The 19,196-nt window shown below is 38.7% G+C and overlaps 1 protein-coding gene across 5 annotated transcripts in view; it reads right to left on the reverse strand.

Annotated features, from left to right (window-relative positions):
- Positions 1-19,196, reverse strand: part of ATPSCKMT (ATP synthase c subunit lysine N-methyltransferase) — a 100,804-nt gene that overhangs the window by 74,043 nt on the left and 7,565 nt on the right. For 3 of the 5 annotated variants that reach the window (XM_056330631.1, XM_056330632.1, XM_056330633.1), the window contains exon 5: positions 920-17,818. The exons of the other annotated variants lie outside the window; for them this stretch is intronic. In XM_056330631.1, coding sequence (XP_056186606.1) covers positions 17,621-17,818 — 198 coding nt within the window. In that variant the 3' untranslated portion in view covers positions 920-17,620. Of the gene's footprint in view, positions 1-919; positions 17,819-19,196 lie in introns of those variants that run through there. 5 annotated transcript variants of the gene reach the window in all.

Genomic DNA, 19,196 nt, shown 5'->3' on the forward strand with positions numbered 1-19,196 from the left:
GCTGGCAGCCACCTTTTCCTGCACCCTTCACTCTTAGTTTGGGTGAAGGAGGAGACAGCAAAGTAGACAGTGGTTCCGCAGTGGGGGAACACTGGGGCAAAATTTCCCTAGGACAGAGAGGCTTGCATGTCACTTCCACACCACAATAATGCATGCACAAAGAGCTGAAAATTTGGAGAACACAGGTGACATGAGAGGTAAGAGATGCTTAAAGGAGTTGCTGCTTGGTCTTTTACTCTGGTGGTAGAGAAATTGCTTTGTCGTTGGTCAGGATCTTAATGCCAAGGCTGTCCTTCAGTACTAGTTACTGAGATGCAGGACTCCCAACTTCCAGCCCCTGCAGCAGGGGTTGCTTAATTATTCATACAGCATAGCACTAGGGGGCACAGACTTCTGATTCCCTCAGGCAGGGAAAGGATTACAATCTAAGCAACTGGAATATTTTCCACTGAAAACCAGAACACTTTATATTTACAAAATATCTCAACTCAGTTAAATCCAATACAAATCCAAATCCTGTTTAGGCCAAAAGTTTGGAAGATTATGTAATATAATAAAAAAGGACTGACACTTACATAAATTAGACCTGATTACTCCCCTTATATCAAAAAGTACTGTCCCAAATATATTACCTGGACAAAAATAGCAATATAATACATGAGTTCTCCTTCTCAGCTTTTGTAAAACTAGCAGTGTCATCCACAGATTTTAGAAACTAAAAGAACACAGCCAGAGCAGAATTATCTATATACAGCATTGTATGGGATGTTGCATAGAGACTTGTGCAATATTTATCAAAGCTCATTTACTTACAGAAAACACAGTTCCAGGGTCAAAGCTATTTGTGAATTAGGTTACAATTCAGTGAATAGCTTTGTTTTGCTGATTGACTGGATACCAAGCAAAAATGAATTCCAAATCAAACACAAAATAAATGCAGTTTATTGTATTACAATACAATAAAGGAAAATACCATGCAATATGATAAAAGGAAACAGTACTAGTTATTATGCACATTACAATAAAAGAGCAATAGGAGTGAAGCATTGGATCATTACTACAAAGCATTACAGAGACTAAAAAAAGGATTCATCAGCAATTACCACATTAACACCATCCAAGCCCACACTTCAGCTGGGAAGGCCCATTGCAGCCAACGTCAGGAGTCTCTCGGCAACTGGGAAAAATCCTGCGCCGTGCATCCACCCATAGGTGAGACTTCTGGCCCAGTTCCAGAGCTTGCCCGCCTTTATACTCAGTAAAAAAAAAAACCAGTTTAAACACTGAGTGTATGCAATCTTTTAAGATTAGGGTAAGTGCAGGTGTGCACTGTCTCATGACTTATAAGGTTCACACACACCAGGGACATTGGCCAGACACCCAAGCATGGTGGAGTTACCGTCATGACAAAGCTGCACACAACATCAATTGTCTGGGTGGTCCTGCTCATATTTGCTTGTTCAGGGGGCTCAGGACAGACCCCGCCTGCTCATGAAAGTTTTCCTTGAGCTTCCTGAGCTCACTGTCCAAGTTAAATGATTCCTAACTAAAGGCAAAGACTTTTTCATAAGCCGTAATCAATTTACTAAAATTTTCACCATAAGCTTTAACCAAGAAAACAAAATAATAGAGAAGTCAGAATGTTTTCCTTCAATAGTTGCCTTCCAAAAGTTAAAATACAAGAACATTTTGCTTGCAGGCAAGCGAAGTATTCTGCGCTATTCTCAGAATATCCACACTTTGTTCATTTTACTATATAAAACCATTTTTGGCCTGCCATTTTTGTGGCCTTTATAATACTTACTGATCAAACATTTAGATCTCATTACATCAATTTAATTTCTCCCTATTGCATACCTTTAGCAAAGGGCACCATAAATACCTGAGCCATAAACTCACCTGTTAAAAACATCCTTCACAAATAAAGAGTAATTTCGGACACATATTTTCTTAATGACGATAAACGCCATTAAGGACATTGGCAGGAAGCAAAACACTTTCTAACATTTTTTTCTGCATCAGGTCTTAACACATCAGTGTTAGCCTCCATGCAGTGACTATGAACAAAACAAGAATATACACAAAGAGGCAAAAGTTAAACACTTAACATATATAATGAACAATTCTGCCTTTCACAGACTTGCTACTGTTCTCATTATTAAAGTAACAAATTAATTATGAAAAATAATCAAGAAAAAAATAGTTGAAATCCATGTAAGACAAGCATCAGCTCAAATGCCAGATTTACCAGGAACTGGTAGAAGGAGCAAATGCTGCAGAACCAAAGACTGTGAAGTTGCCATGATTTCAGTCACTGTTTGTGTGGAGGAGCAGCATTACAGTAAGCATTCCTGTCTCCATTGCTTAATCTTCATTAAGATGATAAAACCAGCATGAACCCTCTCACGTTACTGCCCAGCAAGTTCTGAGTATATGAAGCAATGGCAAAAAACACCAAGCCTATGTACTGAATAGAAAAAAAAAAGAAAAAAAAAAAGAGCAAACCGTTTATTGCAAAAGCAGAAAAAACACAGCATCTCATCTAAAATATGAAATAAATAATAGTACAATGGGGTTTTTTGTGATAATTGCATTTGGAATAATGTGAATAATGTCTCCAGATTCAAGTTCATTTCAAATACATTAACAGACAACTTTTATATTGCAACATTAAACAGTCAAATTGCAGTCAGGGTTTCAAGCACAAAAGCCTCAGCCTACTCGTTTATCATGACAAAAACAGTAGGAAATGTACCCAAAAGTCTGAAAACATGGACAAACACATAAACAGCACAGACTTTCAGAATTCAAACCTTTTGCAGAACATTGTTTAGATTAAAACAAAACAAAGACTTACATCCCTCACCCTCTCCAAGAGAACAGTAACACACTAAATGGCTCGCATGGCTCAAGCTAATGAAAAGCTTACAATCTCTCTCCAAGCAAACGCAGGGCTGTGCCTTATTGTTAGCTTTTGTTACACTTGAGAAACTGACGGCTTGTAAAACCAACACTGAAACACCAAATCTCAATGAACAGAACAAACTTCCGAGTCCTCATTAACCAAGCAGTCCTGACAGCGCTCACAGGATGGATGGAAGCCCGGGGCCAGGAGGGACGCAAACAAGGCTGATGCAGGCTGGTAACAAACGCGCATCAGGACTGAGAACCAGAACCTACATTAGGCAACACCAGGAGCCAGGTCACGAGAGGCAGACAGCCATAACACGTGGGAGCCCCTGCGGAGCCTGCCCACAGTCCAGCGCAGTGAGCATCAAGGAAAAGAAAGCTCTTACCTACCGAATGGATAAAATAGAAGTACCTGTCCGGCCCACAGCCCCGTTTCCAGCTAGTGATGCTTGGGCCTTGAGATGCAGGTCAGCGTGGGAAACAGTTGATACTGCTGTGACTGCTGAGTCCTTGTCCCTGACAGCACTAGCTGGTTACTAAGAACTCTGAAGTTTCCATCAACCATTTGGCGCTATGATTAGAAGCCTATTACATTACAAAAGATTATACATATTCTGCCTGCCCAGGGAAATTCACTGACCAAACCATGACTTTTCACTGAAAATAGCAGAGGCGGACCCTGAGGGCCTCTGTACTTCCTACAGCTGGCAAGCAGATGCACTCAACTTAATTACACCAACAAAGTCTCTTCAGGTAAGGCTGTAGATAAAGACTAGGGAGTAGAACATGCTTCAGTCACAGTTCAGTCTTCCAATTGTTACTGAAATACAATTTACAGTGGATGAAATACTTTAAATATGGGCATTTATCTAGAGAATTCTGTGACAGAAGTGTTACATCTGTCTTGTATTCAATTACTTTCAGTATCTTGGAGTCCCCTATTTAAAGAGACAGAATTGCATACCACAAGAAAATTATTATTTGGCTACCTTATCATTAACAATTTGCTTAGCAAAAGAGATTCAACTGCATTTAGAAAGGCTCAGTAGCAACAAACTGAACATGCTTCATAAGGATTTTAATGTAAAACGTATGTTGCATTACAAATATTGTGACATGCAATACCACCATTAAAAGGCTAAGGACTGCTTTGCTGCTGATTAACTGAATGTCAATAAAAAGAATACAAGCTTTACTATCTATTTAGAAGTCTGCATCTCAGTTATCAGTTCAATTTTCTTTCTTTCAAATGTTACTGTTTCTAAGTGACCTCCACCAAGGTTCACATACAAAATGAGGGCTGCAACTATATAAGAGGTTATTTATTTCCTGTATTTTTATATTATCCATAGTGAACACTAATAAAGGCAAATGTGTAAAAGTTATGTCAGAATAACCAAAATGAGGCTTCTAAATGATCTAAATGCATGTAAAAAGTAGACATTGAATAGTGACCTAGAGCAAAACTAATTCAGGTTTTGTTCCTGTTACAGTTTCATTAAACCCTGTCGGAGTAATTTGAGGAATTCAGAGTAACTCAGTAGGATTCAGTATAAGTGCATATGACCATATAACTCCCCACCTGCAGAAGTTGCCTGCAACCTCGGTGTTAAGAGCAGCTTCATTTTCCACAGGCCAAAGGACAAGGAACTGTTCAATCAGCTAAAGCCAGCAAATATAGAAGTGTAGCAGGTCCAGACCAATTACACTTCAGAGGGATTTACCACTAGGAAAGGCTAATTAATATCTTCACTCCCTCCACCTAGATTTATTTTAGGAGATGGAAAGTTAATTCTACTTTGTAAGTCACATGTACACTACCAACTATTAGTATCTTCACAAAAGCTCTGAGCTTCTCACTACAACGTGACGTTGCTAGCCACCTCTGCAGTACACACTTCAGAGAAGGCTGCACCTTTCCTTCATGTCTAGTAGTATGTCACTCCTTTGTAACTAGGCCTCATATTTGGATTTGGCCTGCTGGCATGCACTTACCCATTTCGTTTCAGAAAATACCAGGAGACAGCAAAATAACCTGTTCCTTCCAGAAAAGACAGAAGCCCATGTGAAAACTCCCGTGTGTGAGCATCCAGGTTCTCCTCACTTGCTGGATGCGCACTGAACTGGGGCCTTCCGCTACCTCTGGCTGTGGCTCTGCCAACATGTAAGTACAACTCGGACCTCTGGCAAAGGGACAAACACCACCTCATCATCAGTCTGGGTTGCAGACGGTCTCTGATCCTCATATTTAGTAGAGCAAGAACATTTAAGAAACAGCAGTGTTAACATGAAGACCATTCACTGAAGTTTATGTATTCAACATTTTTTTCTTCTCTGCATATTTTTGACAGACATCTGGTCTGACAATATTCAGGACAGTCATCACCTGATTTTAAGTCTCTGCTTTTTGCCCTCCACCCACCTTCTTTGAGGCAACTGGCAACTGCGGCCTGCAGTGTATTTTAAAGATTCATTTTGGTCAAGCATTAAAAAAAGTTCTTTATAAACTTTTTTCTCTAGAAAATACCATCTACTTTACTGCTTTTTCAGTCTGGCAGCTTGAAAAAGATTTGCCGCAAGGGGCTTTTATACCCAGGAATAAGGCTGCTTTAAAATACACTTTAACCTATTTGGTGAAGGCACTGACTTAAGTCTTCCTATTCCTATCTTCTGAACTAAGAAATTGTATCTAATGTAGAAAGAAAAACTATGAATTGAGCTAAAACTCCATAAATGTAGCACCTAGGAAGGAAAATAAAAAAAAAAGGGGGGGGGGGGGGCTGGGCAGGGGTAGGCAAGGTGCTGCTGGTACACACATAAAAGTCTGACCTGTGTCTGGAGAACAACTAACAGAATTTGACCCAGAAATTCGAAGGCAAGTGAAAGCAACAATAACAATATGAAAGAAGCAAATATGAAAAAATCAGAACAAGGATTAGAGTCTTTGCACATCCTACAACTTACAGCTCCCCTATAATTATAACGTATTAGTCAATCTTAAGTAGATCATTCACATAACATGCCAAGAGTTTGAAACATTTTATTTTAAAATGAGATAGTATCAAATTATTCTTAAAGAACAGATGCATTAATGCCATAGTTTCTGAAATCTTTATTGCCTTCAGTGTTATAAAATAGAAAAGCTGAAATCTGTTTCTGAAGATCTGCCTATTGGTACCACAACACAGATGAAAACACACTTTTTATTGAGACTGACTAGCATATGGTATAAATGCAGAGTGCTCTGTGTGGTAAACAAATTTTAAAGGTGAGGATTGTAATCTATTCCAGCAGATTATCCATCTAAACATGTTGAAAATTGGTATTTGCAGTACAGATATTTGATCCTTGAAAATCAAAGTTCTATTGTACAATTGCTCAAGGAAAAAAAATCAGCTTGCTTCATGGCAACACTACACTACAGATAGGCAGAGTTTGTACCAATTTCCTACATTCTTTTCACCCTTAATGAACAGTTCTCGTTTTTCTTTTTAACACAAACTACAGGGCAAATGTTTTTTTCAAATAGTAATGGATTATGCTGATAAAAACTCAGTCTACTGAACAGATACTCCCAAATCCATATGGATATAATCAATGGTGTAACAACTCCAGAATAAGAAAAATAATTTAAATCAAGAGATACACATTTCCTGTCTATCACTTTTTAGTAAACATTCTGAAAGCAGGTAGCATATAGGCTTCTTGCTCCCCAGAAGCAGATTTCAGTTCAGTTGGCCCTTTTGCATTGTTTATTCCCTTCTCGGACCTAGTTGGAAAAACATATTGATTTTTACCTGATTTTACGGCTCTTCCTGCACTATCAATGTGGCGTAACAGAAGTAGTGCAGGCCAAACATCCAAACGCTACTATGGCTGGATAACACTACCACATTGGTAGCAATTACGCTTCCCCTTAGCACCTTTTCCCACTTTATGTCATTCTAATGATGTGAATTACATATATCAACATATTGAAGCAAAGTAGTATTCTGCATAAGGTGGTGCAGATGAAAGTCTTAAGTCTCAAGGCTGGAGAAGGACTGTCACTAATATTTCATCTGGCAGGGGGACACACAGGGGGACGGGAGGGGACCCAACAACAAGCAAATAAACAATTCACTTTGCTGTGTAGAAAACCATCTCAAGCAGCCTTTTCTGTATACCCATTCTGAATTGCATTTTTATATGGCAAGACTGGTCAGGCTTTGCAATCACATTTCATGATTCAGTGATAAGTGTCAGAAACCAGAAATGCTGTTTACTGCATTGTTCCTGGACTAACGAACTTTAACAATATTTACTTAACTGGTAGATAAGCAATTTGATTGCCATGGTGGAGGTAGCATGTTTGTTCATACGTTGCTCAATTTTCCTGCATATGGTAGAAAAAGTATTTTGTCTTGAGTTTGTTCATATTTGGAGATGATAAGTTGTTGCCTCTCATTTTAGAAAAATTATTCAAAGCAACTAACCTAGTAAGATTCCCATGTGATTTCAGCAGCCTGTTTTCCAAGCAGATGAATATAACATGCATCAGTGCAGTTTTTGAGCTGGTTAAGGTGACCACTATCCAACAGCTTCTGAACCAGGAGATCAAGACAGGAATTGTATTTAGAACTGATGGCTATGTCAGGGTAACATGAGTTTGGGCTTGTCAGGACAGAACGTTGCAATAGCAAGAGCTGTTGATGAGTCATAACTACAGAAAACTTTTTCATGCAATTTTACATTCCATTTTGATGAAGGATAAAGTTATTAAGTCCTAAGTAGAATAGTTCTTCTCTCAGTTCATCTAATTTGTACCAATGAACAAATACAGAAATAAAAGTGAGAAATGAGAACATGTAGGCTTACTAACATAGGCCATGACAGATAAATCTGATGACTTCATAAAATAAAATTTCATTTATGTTTACTGCAGTGTCCTCAGGGAATTATGGCACAGACCACGAACAAAGGTTAGAAAAATTATAAGGCAAGTAAACCAGCAAGATACAAAAGTCCCAATATCTATGCCAGATTGCAGCCAATTTATATTGTATACTCCCAGTAACAACAGGTTTAAGTTGTCCAAAGAGCTGAACTCTTCTGTCACAAAAAATGGAAATCATCAAAACAGAGAAGAACAAGACTCTCACATAAAACCAGGCCAAGATGCAGTACACAATGCAAAGTCACACACTTTTAAATAGAAATAGTAAGCTTTACTCTGAAGTAGCACATATAAAGTGACAGAAGGATCCAAATGCAGTTAAAAGCAATAACCATGAGACACCAAATGTAGTTAACAGCTAATAAAGAGGTAAGACTGAAGAAAACAAAACCATGATCATGAGCCTGACAGACCCATCCACTGTAGGTGCTAAGTCTTACAGTCACAAGCAGTAAGAAGGAATTAAATGACTCGTGCAAGCATCTGACTTTTATATCTCTGGCTCCATCAGCTGTGAAAGTGCACAGGTACTGCCACCCTCAGGAGTAGCCATTTAAAAAATACATTCTTCCAGCTGTAAACACAGACATGCAGTTGCAGACAATCATTTTAATCACAGCATTGCCACTGATTACTTTTATGGTCTCAAACAAATTAGCTCTTTGCTACAGTTTTTTCAGTTGTAAAGGGTGAAGATAATATCAGCCAATCCTACAAAACCGTTGCCAGATTTATTATTCAGTAGCAGTTTGAAAATGAATACTGCTGTATAAACATTGCATTTTACTGCAGGGCTGAATGCAAACTAATAACTAGGGTTCCAACTGCCATCATCTTCATCTACCTTTGTGGTTTTTTTTTAATGCATGCAAACAAATTCCCTCAAAGTTAATAGGAACAACACATGTTTACTGAAGAGGGAACAGACCTGTGTCTCCTTCTGCAACCTATAAATCTCCATTCAGCAGCATTCAGCTTAGTCTGTCCCCAGAGTATTAGGATCAGAAGGTTATTCTTATATTTATATCAATATATTGTGATATTTTTACTGACATATAAAAAATTATGCTACTGTAAGGAGCAAAATTTGATTTTTTACATTCCCCAAAAAGGCAAACAGACCAAGAGAGTCCTGCTACTTCAAGCCTCTGTACCAGATGCAGTACCAATCCCCTTGAACTAACCTTAAGCCAGAGGTAATTATACCAAGTCTTGGTGGAAACCCAAGATGTTCCCAGTAGTGGTCCTAACAAACAGCATCTGTATCAGCAACAGGAATTTGAGAGAAAGCCTTTCCATCTCTATTGGTACAGGGTCTTGGTGCTGCTGAAAAGACTTTCCAGAGGGGAAAGTCCTCAGTTAAAGAGCTTTGCTCTTAAGTTTGTGCTGAAGAGGAAGGACTCTGGTATTAGGTCTTTGCCTCCAGTGAAGGAAAGTTTATGATTAGGTTGTACCAGAAACACAGTGTAAAACAAAAGAGCAATGTTCTATTACTATTAGGCAGAAGGAAAATTGGGAGTAAATTTATCCTCTGCTTTGCAGAATCACTAAATAGGGGGAGGGATCAAATTCAGCAGCGCTAAAACAGTCTTTATAAAAGCCTACCAAAACCACTGATGCTGTGTCCCGTTACACTGAGACCAAGCTTTGGGAAGTCTTCAGCACCCAGAGCCCGCTTGTTTCAGTGCCTTCAGAGACTACGAGGATTTTGAGTGAATGACCTGTATATCCAACACCAGGAGAGAACACTGTCTCACCAATGTACTAAAGGCACTCAATGCCAATAAAATATCGACTGTGTATTTTGCACAGTAATAGAAACAGACTTGTATTGCCAACATAGATTCTTCAGGCATACAACAGAATAGAAAGATAAATGAATCATAAGCAACATTTAGTTTTACACCTGTAGAAATAAAATATTTACCAGACTCAGATTAAAACAATACCAGAGAAAGGTTCACTTTTGGTTAGTTATCCTGACAGGGATTAAATGTATGCTTCAAGCTCTAATTTGTCCTTCATCCTTATACACCTAAGTATCACCCAAGCAGGCAAAAGTCCTCATTTCAATCATCTGATGTTCATAATCACCCAAAGTAACAGACAAACATGAAAAAAACAGCTATATACAAAGCCTCATGAAAGATCCAGGTTTCCTGTTTCCTGGAAAGTGCTTAGACTACCTAACTTTCCTGCAGCAGGCAAATAATCCTGAGACGAGCACTGTTTGATCAGCACTTTTCTTAGAATAGGCAAACAACCTAATTCAGAGTGCATGCCCAGGAGGCTCACGAGACACGCCAACTTCTTCTAAGAAACTTAAACTGTTCTTTAAGTCAGTCTGGATCTGACCTATATTTTACTTAATGCGCTCTGGTAAATAAGACCCCATTGCTGAAGCCAGCAACATTTTTTATATTAGAAGCCGTTTTCTAATCTTTAATTTCTGAGGGTGATAAGTGTAGTTTCCATTTTAAATCTGTAATATTGTCACTCTAAAGTTATTGGGGAGTGGGGGTGTTTTAAATAAAATTATCTGAAAGTCCTACAGAATACACACTTCAAGACGTTTACTAATTGTATTAGCTCAGCCAATTGTTCTCCCACCAACATACTCTTTATCAGAACAATAACAGCACTTAACAGTTAGATGAAACCATCTGATGATAGTATTTGAAAATACATTTCTTTTAAATACCACACAACAGCGCTGCTTTGCTACTGATCTTTCATTCCCTGGCTTTGCTTGACACATCAGACTGACAACTGAAATTAGAAGTCTCAACGCAGGAGACCCTACCATCTCTGCCACCAAGTAACATTAATATTTTCACATCATGAACATCATTTGTCCCATTCCTGCTCAAAATCTTTTTAATTGCTTCAGTGTGAGATCTGCGTTTGCAAATAAACTTAATTGGTATCGATCACACCCACAAAACTTACTTCTGCATTGATCGTAAAGGTAGTCAGAGTACAAATTTGGTTTGTATGTGCACTAAAAAAAAAAGCAGCAGCAAAAAAATATACATCATAGATGATGAGGATCCCTGTAAAGAACTTAAGAGAACATCTGGACACATAATCTTTTGATTTGTGTGTATGGAAATGCTTGAAAAAACAATGGGAAAGACAGAAAAAGAAGTATACTTTCAAGAAGTGCTACATAACTGTGGGGTGGGGAAGACAGCATCAAACCTTAGGGGCTAGAGAGACAGTGACAGGGAAGACCCCTTAGGTTTTGGCTATGCCCCACACCACTCAACATTTTTTTCTCCCAGAACTTACAGTGATCACATTTTTAATTATTCATTTTGTGTCTTCTCCTCACACTTTCATTTTCTATCAAGAAACAACGAATCAAGAGATTGCTTATGCAAGAGCTACGCATGTGTCTGCCTACCTGAACCAGAGCTCTGGCACGGACAGCTGCAGACATTACAGCATTCACTCGTTTCACAGGGACTGTTGGCTTTTTAGACAGGCTTCAGTGGCAGCTGATCAGGTGCTTTGATAATGTAGATTTAAGAAGTTTCTTGAAGAAAAAGCAATTAGACCCTTAAATGAGATCTATCATCGATCAACTAAAAAAACAGAATTACAGAACACAATAGGAATGTGCAAAACCACATGGCTGCTCTCACATAGCAAAATGTGAAGTTACATGCTTACCAGAAGAGAGACAGAGGCTCACACATTTGTATACTGCAGAGTTCAAGGCTCAACAGTCCATGCAAGCAACAACAGAAGAAGAAAAAACTCACATTGATTAGCTAAATGGAAATAAGTTTGTGTCTTACGTAAACCCATATTTTTAGTTCAGGAATTCTCAAACGATTTTCAGACACATTAAAATTTTCCAATGGATGGAGATAACCACAGGTAGCAAATATAAACATACTGATAAGTAGATCTGCTTTTTAAATTACTTTTTGTGGATTCCTCAGAAGGTACCCACAAACTTGAGGCTGAAAGCCATTAATTTACTGCTTCTGACCTTGCAAAGACCTCTGTTCACCTCAAAATTGTATGCCACAAGCTCTATATGGGTCTTCAAAAGCCTACTTTATTTTTAAAAATAACCACAATGTATACAGTAAGCTAAAAAATATCCCTGCACATTTACTGGTAAGCAGGTTTTACTTATTTTTTACTAATGCTACTTCATTGAATTCTATTACAGTGATTCTTCAAGGACTACATAGTAATTCACAGGAAAAACATCAGTCTGACATTTAAACCAAAGCCTCCAACAGAAACCCCAACATTATACTAAGAAAAAGAAAACAGCAAAAGTCCCACCTGAACAAATAACCCAAACCCAAAGATCTACTGAACGGATAAAAGGCCTGCATTTATTTGCCAAGTGATGAAATATAATAAAAATGTGAAATTAAGTACTTAAAACTACTAAATAGTCAGAATTGTAGTGTAGACCAAAGGTATTTTTCAGTTTAAATACTATATGGGTGGATGTGTTTTTCTTTCATTTACTGGAAACAAAAGTCATGCTATTTCAGCATACAGACTGCTAAATAAATCAAGGAGGTTAGTTAAATACACGTTAAAATGTTAGGGGGGAAAAAAAAAAAAGGACATTCCTTCCTGCAAAGTTCCTGGAAAAAAAGCAACTAGTTTACAGAAAAAAAAAAAAATAAAATAAAAGGAAATGAGAAGATCTGATGAGTTTATGAAGTTAAACAATCAACTTCTAAAGACAACATGAAAAATAAAAGCAAATGCTGAAATAAGAGCAAGAATTCAGAAAAATAATGACAAAAAAAATTGTAACTACCCATGCAGAGGTCTCCCTCAGCGAAGCATGCAAGGATGGGTAGAAAGATTGTCATACAAAGAAAAATACTGAAAATATTAATTCTGCACTGATTTCACTCAAGGACAGGATGATGTTTAAGTTAAACAGATGCTACACTTTCTTATCAAGAACTCCAGAAGTCTTCTAGAAGAAACATATTTTACTTCTGAAAAACAAGCTGGGGTTACGTTTTGAAACCAGAGAACTGCAAACTTGGCAAGTGTAAAACTAAAAAAACTCATTCAAAGCAGAATATACTGGCATTAAATCTGATCTTAGGCTGCAATCTTCACCCATGAATTTGAAGGACTCACATCCTTTCATGAATAAATGCTTCAGTATTTGTAAACCATCATGAAAAGTGAAACTACAGAATTCTGAGGTCATTATCGATAATTAGTGTCCATTCAAGTGTAATGGTAGCCGCTATCACTCCATTTCCAAACAAATGCTCATCACAGCCGACTATGGATGCTCCTATCTAATGAGAAATAGCCCAGCTCAATGTGTAAGTCTATCAAACTGCTTTTGAAGTAGTTCAGACTGCCATACTTGTGCCACAAGATTTCCCTCCTCCTTCCCTCCCATAGCTTAAACCATGAAAGATAAGCAGAGGGAGCATTTTGCTTACTTCCCCTGTGGATCTTAGAATGGTACTACAGTGGTAAAAATTTGCAAAGAACGCACACATGAGAAAAGCAAAGCTCAAGTCATTCTTGAAAAAATTATGCAGAACTCAGGAGATCTCTGTCACCTCCTGAGCTGTGTACTTTATTAAAGGCGAAAGACTTTGCCAAAACCTGGGCTTTGGAACTTTTTCCCCCACAGACCATACCCATTCAACTGGCTTGTGAAATGTGGTACTTCGTTCTAAACGTGAATCTGTACCTTCTTACCTGACTACAACTCATAAGTCAGAAATAAACAGCAGCTCAGAGACAGAGGATTAACTTCCTTGCAGCAATATTAGATTAAGTGGCAGCATATCATCAGACCAGAGGATAAGTCAGGAATTTCAATACACCCAGTAATACAGAAACGCCTAAAGCTCACAAAATATGTGCACATTTCACAAACAAATCTGGACAAGCTTGGTCGACATTGCTGTGTAGCTGTAGTGACTGTGCAGTGTACTGAACAACTTGCCAATCAGATGGCTCTCTTGTAGCCATACCCATCTCCCCCTCTCTAGAAAGCCAATTTATGGAAAATGAAAAACTACAAAATTAGAACTGTAGCACTCAGACGCTACATTGCTACAACTGATCTTGCATCACAAAGCCTGTGGAGACAATGTGTCTCAATGTCAAAAAAAATTAATATTTTAAAGTCTGACTCCTGGAGAACTCTGACCTGTATTATTTTCAAACAGATCATATTCTACAATATTTCAGGAAAGCACCACTCATTCAGCAATATAGCAACTTTTTTACTAAGATCTGACAGGTCAAGAAAGGAATAAAACAAGTAACTCCCAATGGGCAAGTGATTCTACTAGAAGATGTAAACAAAGATAAACTATAGGGTTTTCCGTGTACCTGAATTACTTTGCTATTGAACAGCATGTGTAGCTTGAAGGTTTCCTTCTTTTGGCTTCAGACCTACACTATAATTTGATTAAGCCAGTTCTCTAAGGCTTTCCCAGTTTTCAGAAGAAACAAATTTTTACTGTGAAGTAGCATATCCATGAAATCATATTACCCTAGCAATTGGAAGTGTATCAACATAATAATCCATACAGTGATAACTGAAGTCAGAGTTAAGTATATAATCTTGTAAACTATCAAACGAACATAGCAAGTGACAGAAAATTTTAGGACATGACGAGAAAAATGCTTTCCCAAGTCCCCCTGTGTAAATTAAAACAATTTGCTTTGTATTTCACACTTTGGCCATGGAAACACAAAATACAGCGCATTTCCTTATGAAATAAGGAATTCCAAACCTTCAGACCATTGTCTATCTCAGTGTAGGCCCCCAAAAGTAAATGGTCAGCGCAAGAAACAGCCCTCTGCTTTACTTTAAAAGCATTCATAAATCTCTCCTTGACTTGAGGACAGCACTTAGTGCTCCTAAAGCTCAGACCATCACATCATTAATTCTATCTCACCCTCCTCAACAAATATCTCTGGAGCGATAGGTGATAGCTCCTAGTACATGCCCCAAAGCCTTACTGCAGGCAGAAATGAGAAATTCAGTTTTACCTTTCAACAGGTAAATGATAATGCAATCGACAAACAGCAGAAAAAGTAAATACCCACTTCATTCCCTGCAAACTAACTTTAGTGAAAGTAGGCAGTAGAAAGAAACTTGGGTCAGAGCACTGTGCTGCAGATGAGTTACTATTCACGTGATCAAAACCTTTTGCCTCCTCTTCTCCTTTATAATCATTTAGGCAAGGACTCAGCTTAATTAGCCAATTTTCCCTTTGTATGGTCTTTTTCCAATGGAAATATTTTCAGATTTCCTTTGTCTGAGGTTTCAGTTTTATGGCCTTGGGATATTAAATTCAGTCATTTTAGATAAGCCACCGTAGCCCCGTCACTGTGTAATAATCATAGCACTTAAATCATTGTAGAAATATTTAGTGTAGTTTTACAAGATGCATTATGTTACACTGCAGCGAAAGGCTGTAAAAGACTGCTTACAAGAAATCAGCGTTCTTCAACACATACAGTCTCCACATTTACAGCTGCACCTTGCCATGCAAGGCTGAAATGATCTCTCCTTTGCAGACTCCAGAACAGATTCATTTGCCTTTTTCTCCTCCTTTGTACACATTATCAGGACAAAACCATTCCAGCGCTCCATTTCAAATCCGCACTGTAGATGTGTATCTTAAATTCTCCTTCCTCCTCCTCCTCTCGCACCAAAAATAAAAAGCCTGGGTACAGGTGTAACTGTAGAGTACACACCCCAAATAATATTGAACTTCTCTTCAAGTCAGATACTAGATATACTCCAGCATACGGGCTTTCCCAGTGTCCGATAAGATGTCAGGGTCTCTGTATTTACCTGAAGTTGTAGTGTCTAAGCACTTCTCTGAGCTAATTTTAGTTGTGGTAATGAGTGCCTAGAAGCCACATGACAATTCCCTAGCCTGTTGTAGCTTCATTCTATGGGTATCATGTATGCAAAGGTCTGACAAACTTATGTATTCACTGCTTAACAAACAGTCTATATGTTAACTGGGGCCAGGGGAGGCTAACTATAAAATTTGCCTAATTGTTAATGGGTGAAAACAGGATATCTTTACCCAAGAACCAGAAGAAAGACCAAGTAAGCAAACTGTTACAAAATGGAAAAGTGCTGTAACCATGTTAGAAAAGGAAAACCTCATGGCAGTGACAGTACCCCACTACAAACCAGTATCAGCAAAAATCCAGAACTTGCTTCACTTGCAAGGAAAAGCCATGCAGCAACACCATGAGTTTCTGAGGTCTCATCAAATGGCATAGAAAAGTAGATGGGAAAAAGATGCCCGATTGAAAACCTCCCTTCCCATCACACTATAAATTAAATGAGGTCTAATCAGATTTAACCAAGCTAGCCAGACCAACTAGCTCTGGAGTCAGAGAGTCTTGTGACACATTGAAGTAAGCAACTCTCACCCATGCCTTATCCAAGGTTTGAGTACACAGAAGTGGTGACACTTCACTGCCAAGTAAGTGACTTTTGAATCCCTTTCTAAATCAGAAAGGTTAGGAAAAATATTTGTAATTTGTAAAGGCTTGTACCAATAATTGTTCAGTTAGAGCACATTTCTGCAGCTTTGTTAAATAAGCACTTAAGTTAAATAAAAATACATTAATATACTCAAGGGCTGCACTTGTGTTAATGAATAAGCAACTTGCTATATTTGCTTGTTGTGTCATATTCAACTTTTAAAAGTACACATTCAAGGCCGAGTTATAAAACTTCAGGTTCATCACGATACTCACTGTGCATCAGTATGCCTACTTGGCATACATAATGAAGACATTTGGGAACTATGGCTCATTTGAGAAGCCGCTTGCACACCACTTCCAACACCAGTAACAAACGCTATGTAGGCTCAGAAATAAAGCAAATATTAAGTCTGCTAATTTGAGCATTTTAACTTATACATATATTCCCCTTAAGAGTAGTGAACCGCATTTTATCCCATTTTCCATATTAAAGTTTTCCACTTCTATAAAACTTTCTTATAATTCTTACTAACCACATTAAGCCATTTAACTACACCTTTCACTGCTTTTGTGTGCTTTCAAATAACCAATGTACTTCAGCTACTTTAGTAAATATTTATGTCCAGATCCTGGGTGTCCTGGTTTCAGCTGGGATGGAGTTAATTTATTCATAGTAGTTAGTACAGTGCTGTGTTTTGGCTCTGATGTGAGAACAATGATAGGACACTGATGCTTTCAGTTGTTGCTGGGTGATGTTTATACTAAATCAAGGACTTGTCAGTTCCTCGGGCCCTGCCAGCAAGAGGGCTGGAGGGGCACGGGAAATGGGGAGGGGACACAGCCAGGACAGCTGACCCCAACTAGCCAAAGAGGCATTCCATACCACATGACATCATGCTGAGTATATAAACTGGGGGAAGAAGAAGGAAGGTGGGGACATTTGGCATTATGGCGTTTGTCTTCCCAAGTAACCGTTACTCATGATGGAGCCCTGCTGTCCTTCGATGGCTGAACACCTGCCTGCCCATGGGAAGTGGGGAATGAATTCCTTGCTTTGCTTGCGTGTGCGGCTTTTGCTTTACCTATTAAACTGTTCTTTAAACTCTAGAGTTTTACGTTCCCTTTCCGACCCCCCTCCCCATCCCTCTGGGTGAGGGGGAGCGAGCAAGTGGCAGCGTGGTACTTGATTGCCGGCTGGGGTTAAACCACGACATGGGGCTCTATTCACATTAACCTTATCTTTAAGCAGGTAAACTCAAAGCCAAAAATTTCAGTACAAAAAAAAAATTAGGATTCTGTCTCTGGTGTAGTTTCCAAGCTTTTTGTTTCACATCCTCTAGAATGTTTCAAATCATAGGCCCACACAGTGTCTATTCCCTCTCCAGTAGTATGATCTGGGATCCAGCAAGGGAAAGCAAAACGACAGGCAATGATTCTGGCACTACATTGAAGTTCTTCTTCCAGCTTCTTCTCCAACTGTGGCATCTGTTGAGCAACAATAAAAAGCTTTCAGAAGTGGTAAAAGACAGAAGCATTCTCTTCAGAATGTAGTTCAAGTGTTCAAAGAAGTCCATGGCTTGAGGAATTGTTGGGAAAAAAATTAGGGAAGTATTTATGATACACATTTTGGCTTTGATGCACTGCCAAGGAACATCTAAAACTAGAAAATGGTTATTATGACCTGTTTGGTGAGATCAAGAAAATCTTAACTCTAAATTCTAAAATCTCAATCAAAAACTGTAGATAATCCCTTAGACTAATAACTCCACAAATTAAGAAAAGACTCTGCATGTTCCAATTAATTATTTTTTTAAGTGGGATTCTTCTCTGTAGAGAATAAAAATTCAGCCACCTGAATTTATTCTATTTATGATACCCCAAGTTGCATGAACTTTTATGTGATACTCAAAGACCAGCACCTCTCAGTTTCTAGACTAACTTCAAGACAGAGCCTGGAACAACCAAAACATCATACAGCCAACAACCCAAAGCCAACATTCTGCTCTCTGTCACTCTATAACAAAGTACTGGCATGTTAAACACGATTGAAATTGAGCTTTCTTAGCTCCAGCTTTCTGGGCAATGAGTGCACATTGCTGGCTCATGTGCAGCTTTTTACCCACCAGTACCTCCAAGTCCTTCTCTGCAGGGCTGCTCTCAATCTCTTCAGCCTGCAGCCTGTATTGATACCAGGGGTTGCCCTGACCCATGTGCAGGACCCTGAACTTGTCATTGTTGAACCTCATAAGGTTCACATGAGCCTACTTCTCGAGCTTGTCCCGCTCCCTTCAAATGGCATCCCTTCACTCCAGTGTATCACCCACACGCTCAGCTTGGTGTCATCTGCAAACTTGCCGAAGGTACACTTCATCCCACTCTCTGTGTCATTGATGAAGATATTAAACAGTACTGGTCCTAATACAAACTCCTGAGGGACACCACTCGTGACTCGTCTCGATCTGGATATTGAGCCATTGACCACTACTCTCTGGATGCGACCGTCCAGCTAATTCCTTATCCATCAAACAGTCCAACCATCACATCCATCTCTCTACAGTTTAGAGAGAAGGATGTTGTGGCAGACCACGTCAAATACCACTATGCACAACCACCTTGGTTGAAGACCTACAGTCTGGCTTTCCTCCATTCACAAAAACTGAGCAGATATGAAAGTCAAGGGAAATATCACTACTCTTCCACAACAGAGCAACACCCTGCCTAGTCAGATACTTTGCAAATTCTGCTATGAATTAAGTGAAAGATGAATTAATACATCTAGACATCAAAGAAAATTTTCCCATCCCAGACAGTGATTATGTTAAAAAAAAAAAAGAAACTTGATAGATTTAGCCAAGTTTGTCAT

This window comes from Falco biarmicus, chromosome 3 (genome assembly GCF_023638135.1).
Source record: "Falco biarmicus isolate bFalBia1 chromosome 3, bFalBia1.pri, whole genome shotgun sequence".
NCBI classification, from domain to species: domain Eukaryota; kingdom Metazoa; phylum Chordata; class Aves; order Falconiformes; family Falconidae; genus Falco; species Falco biarmicus.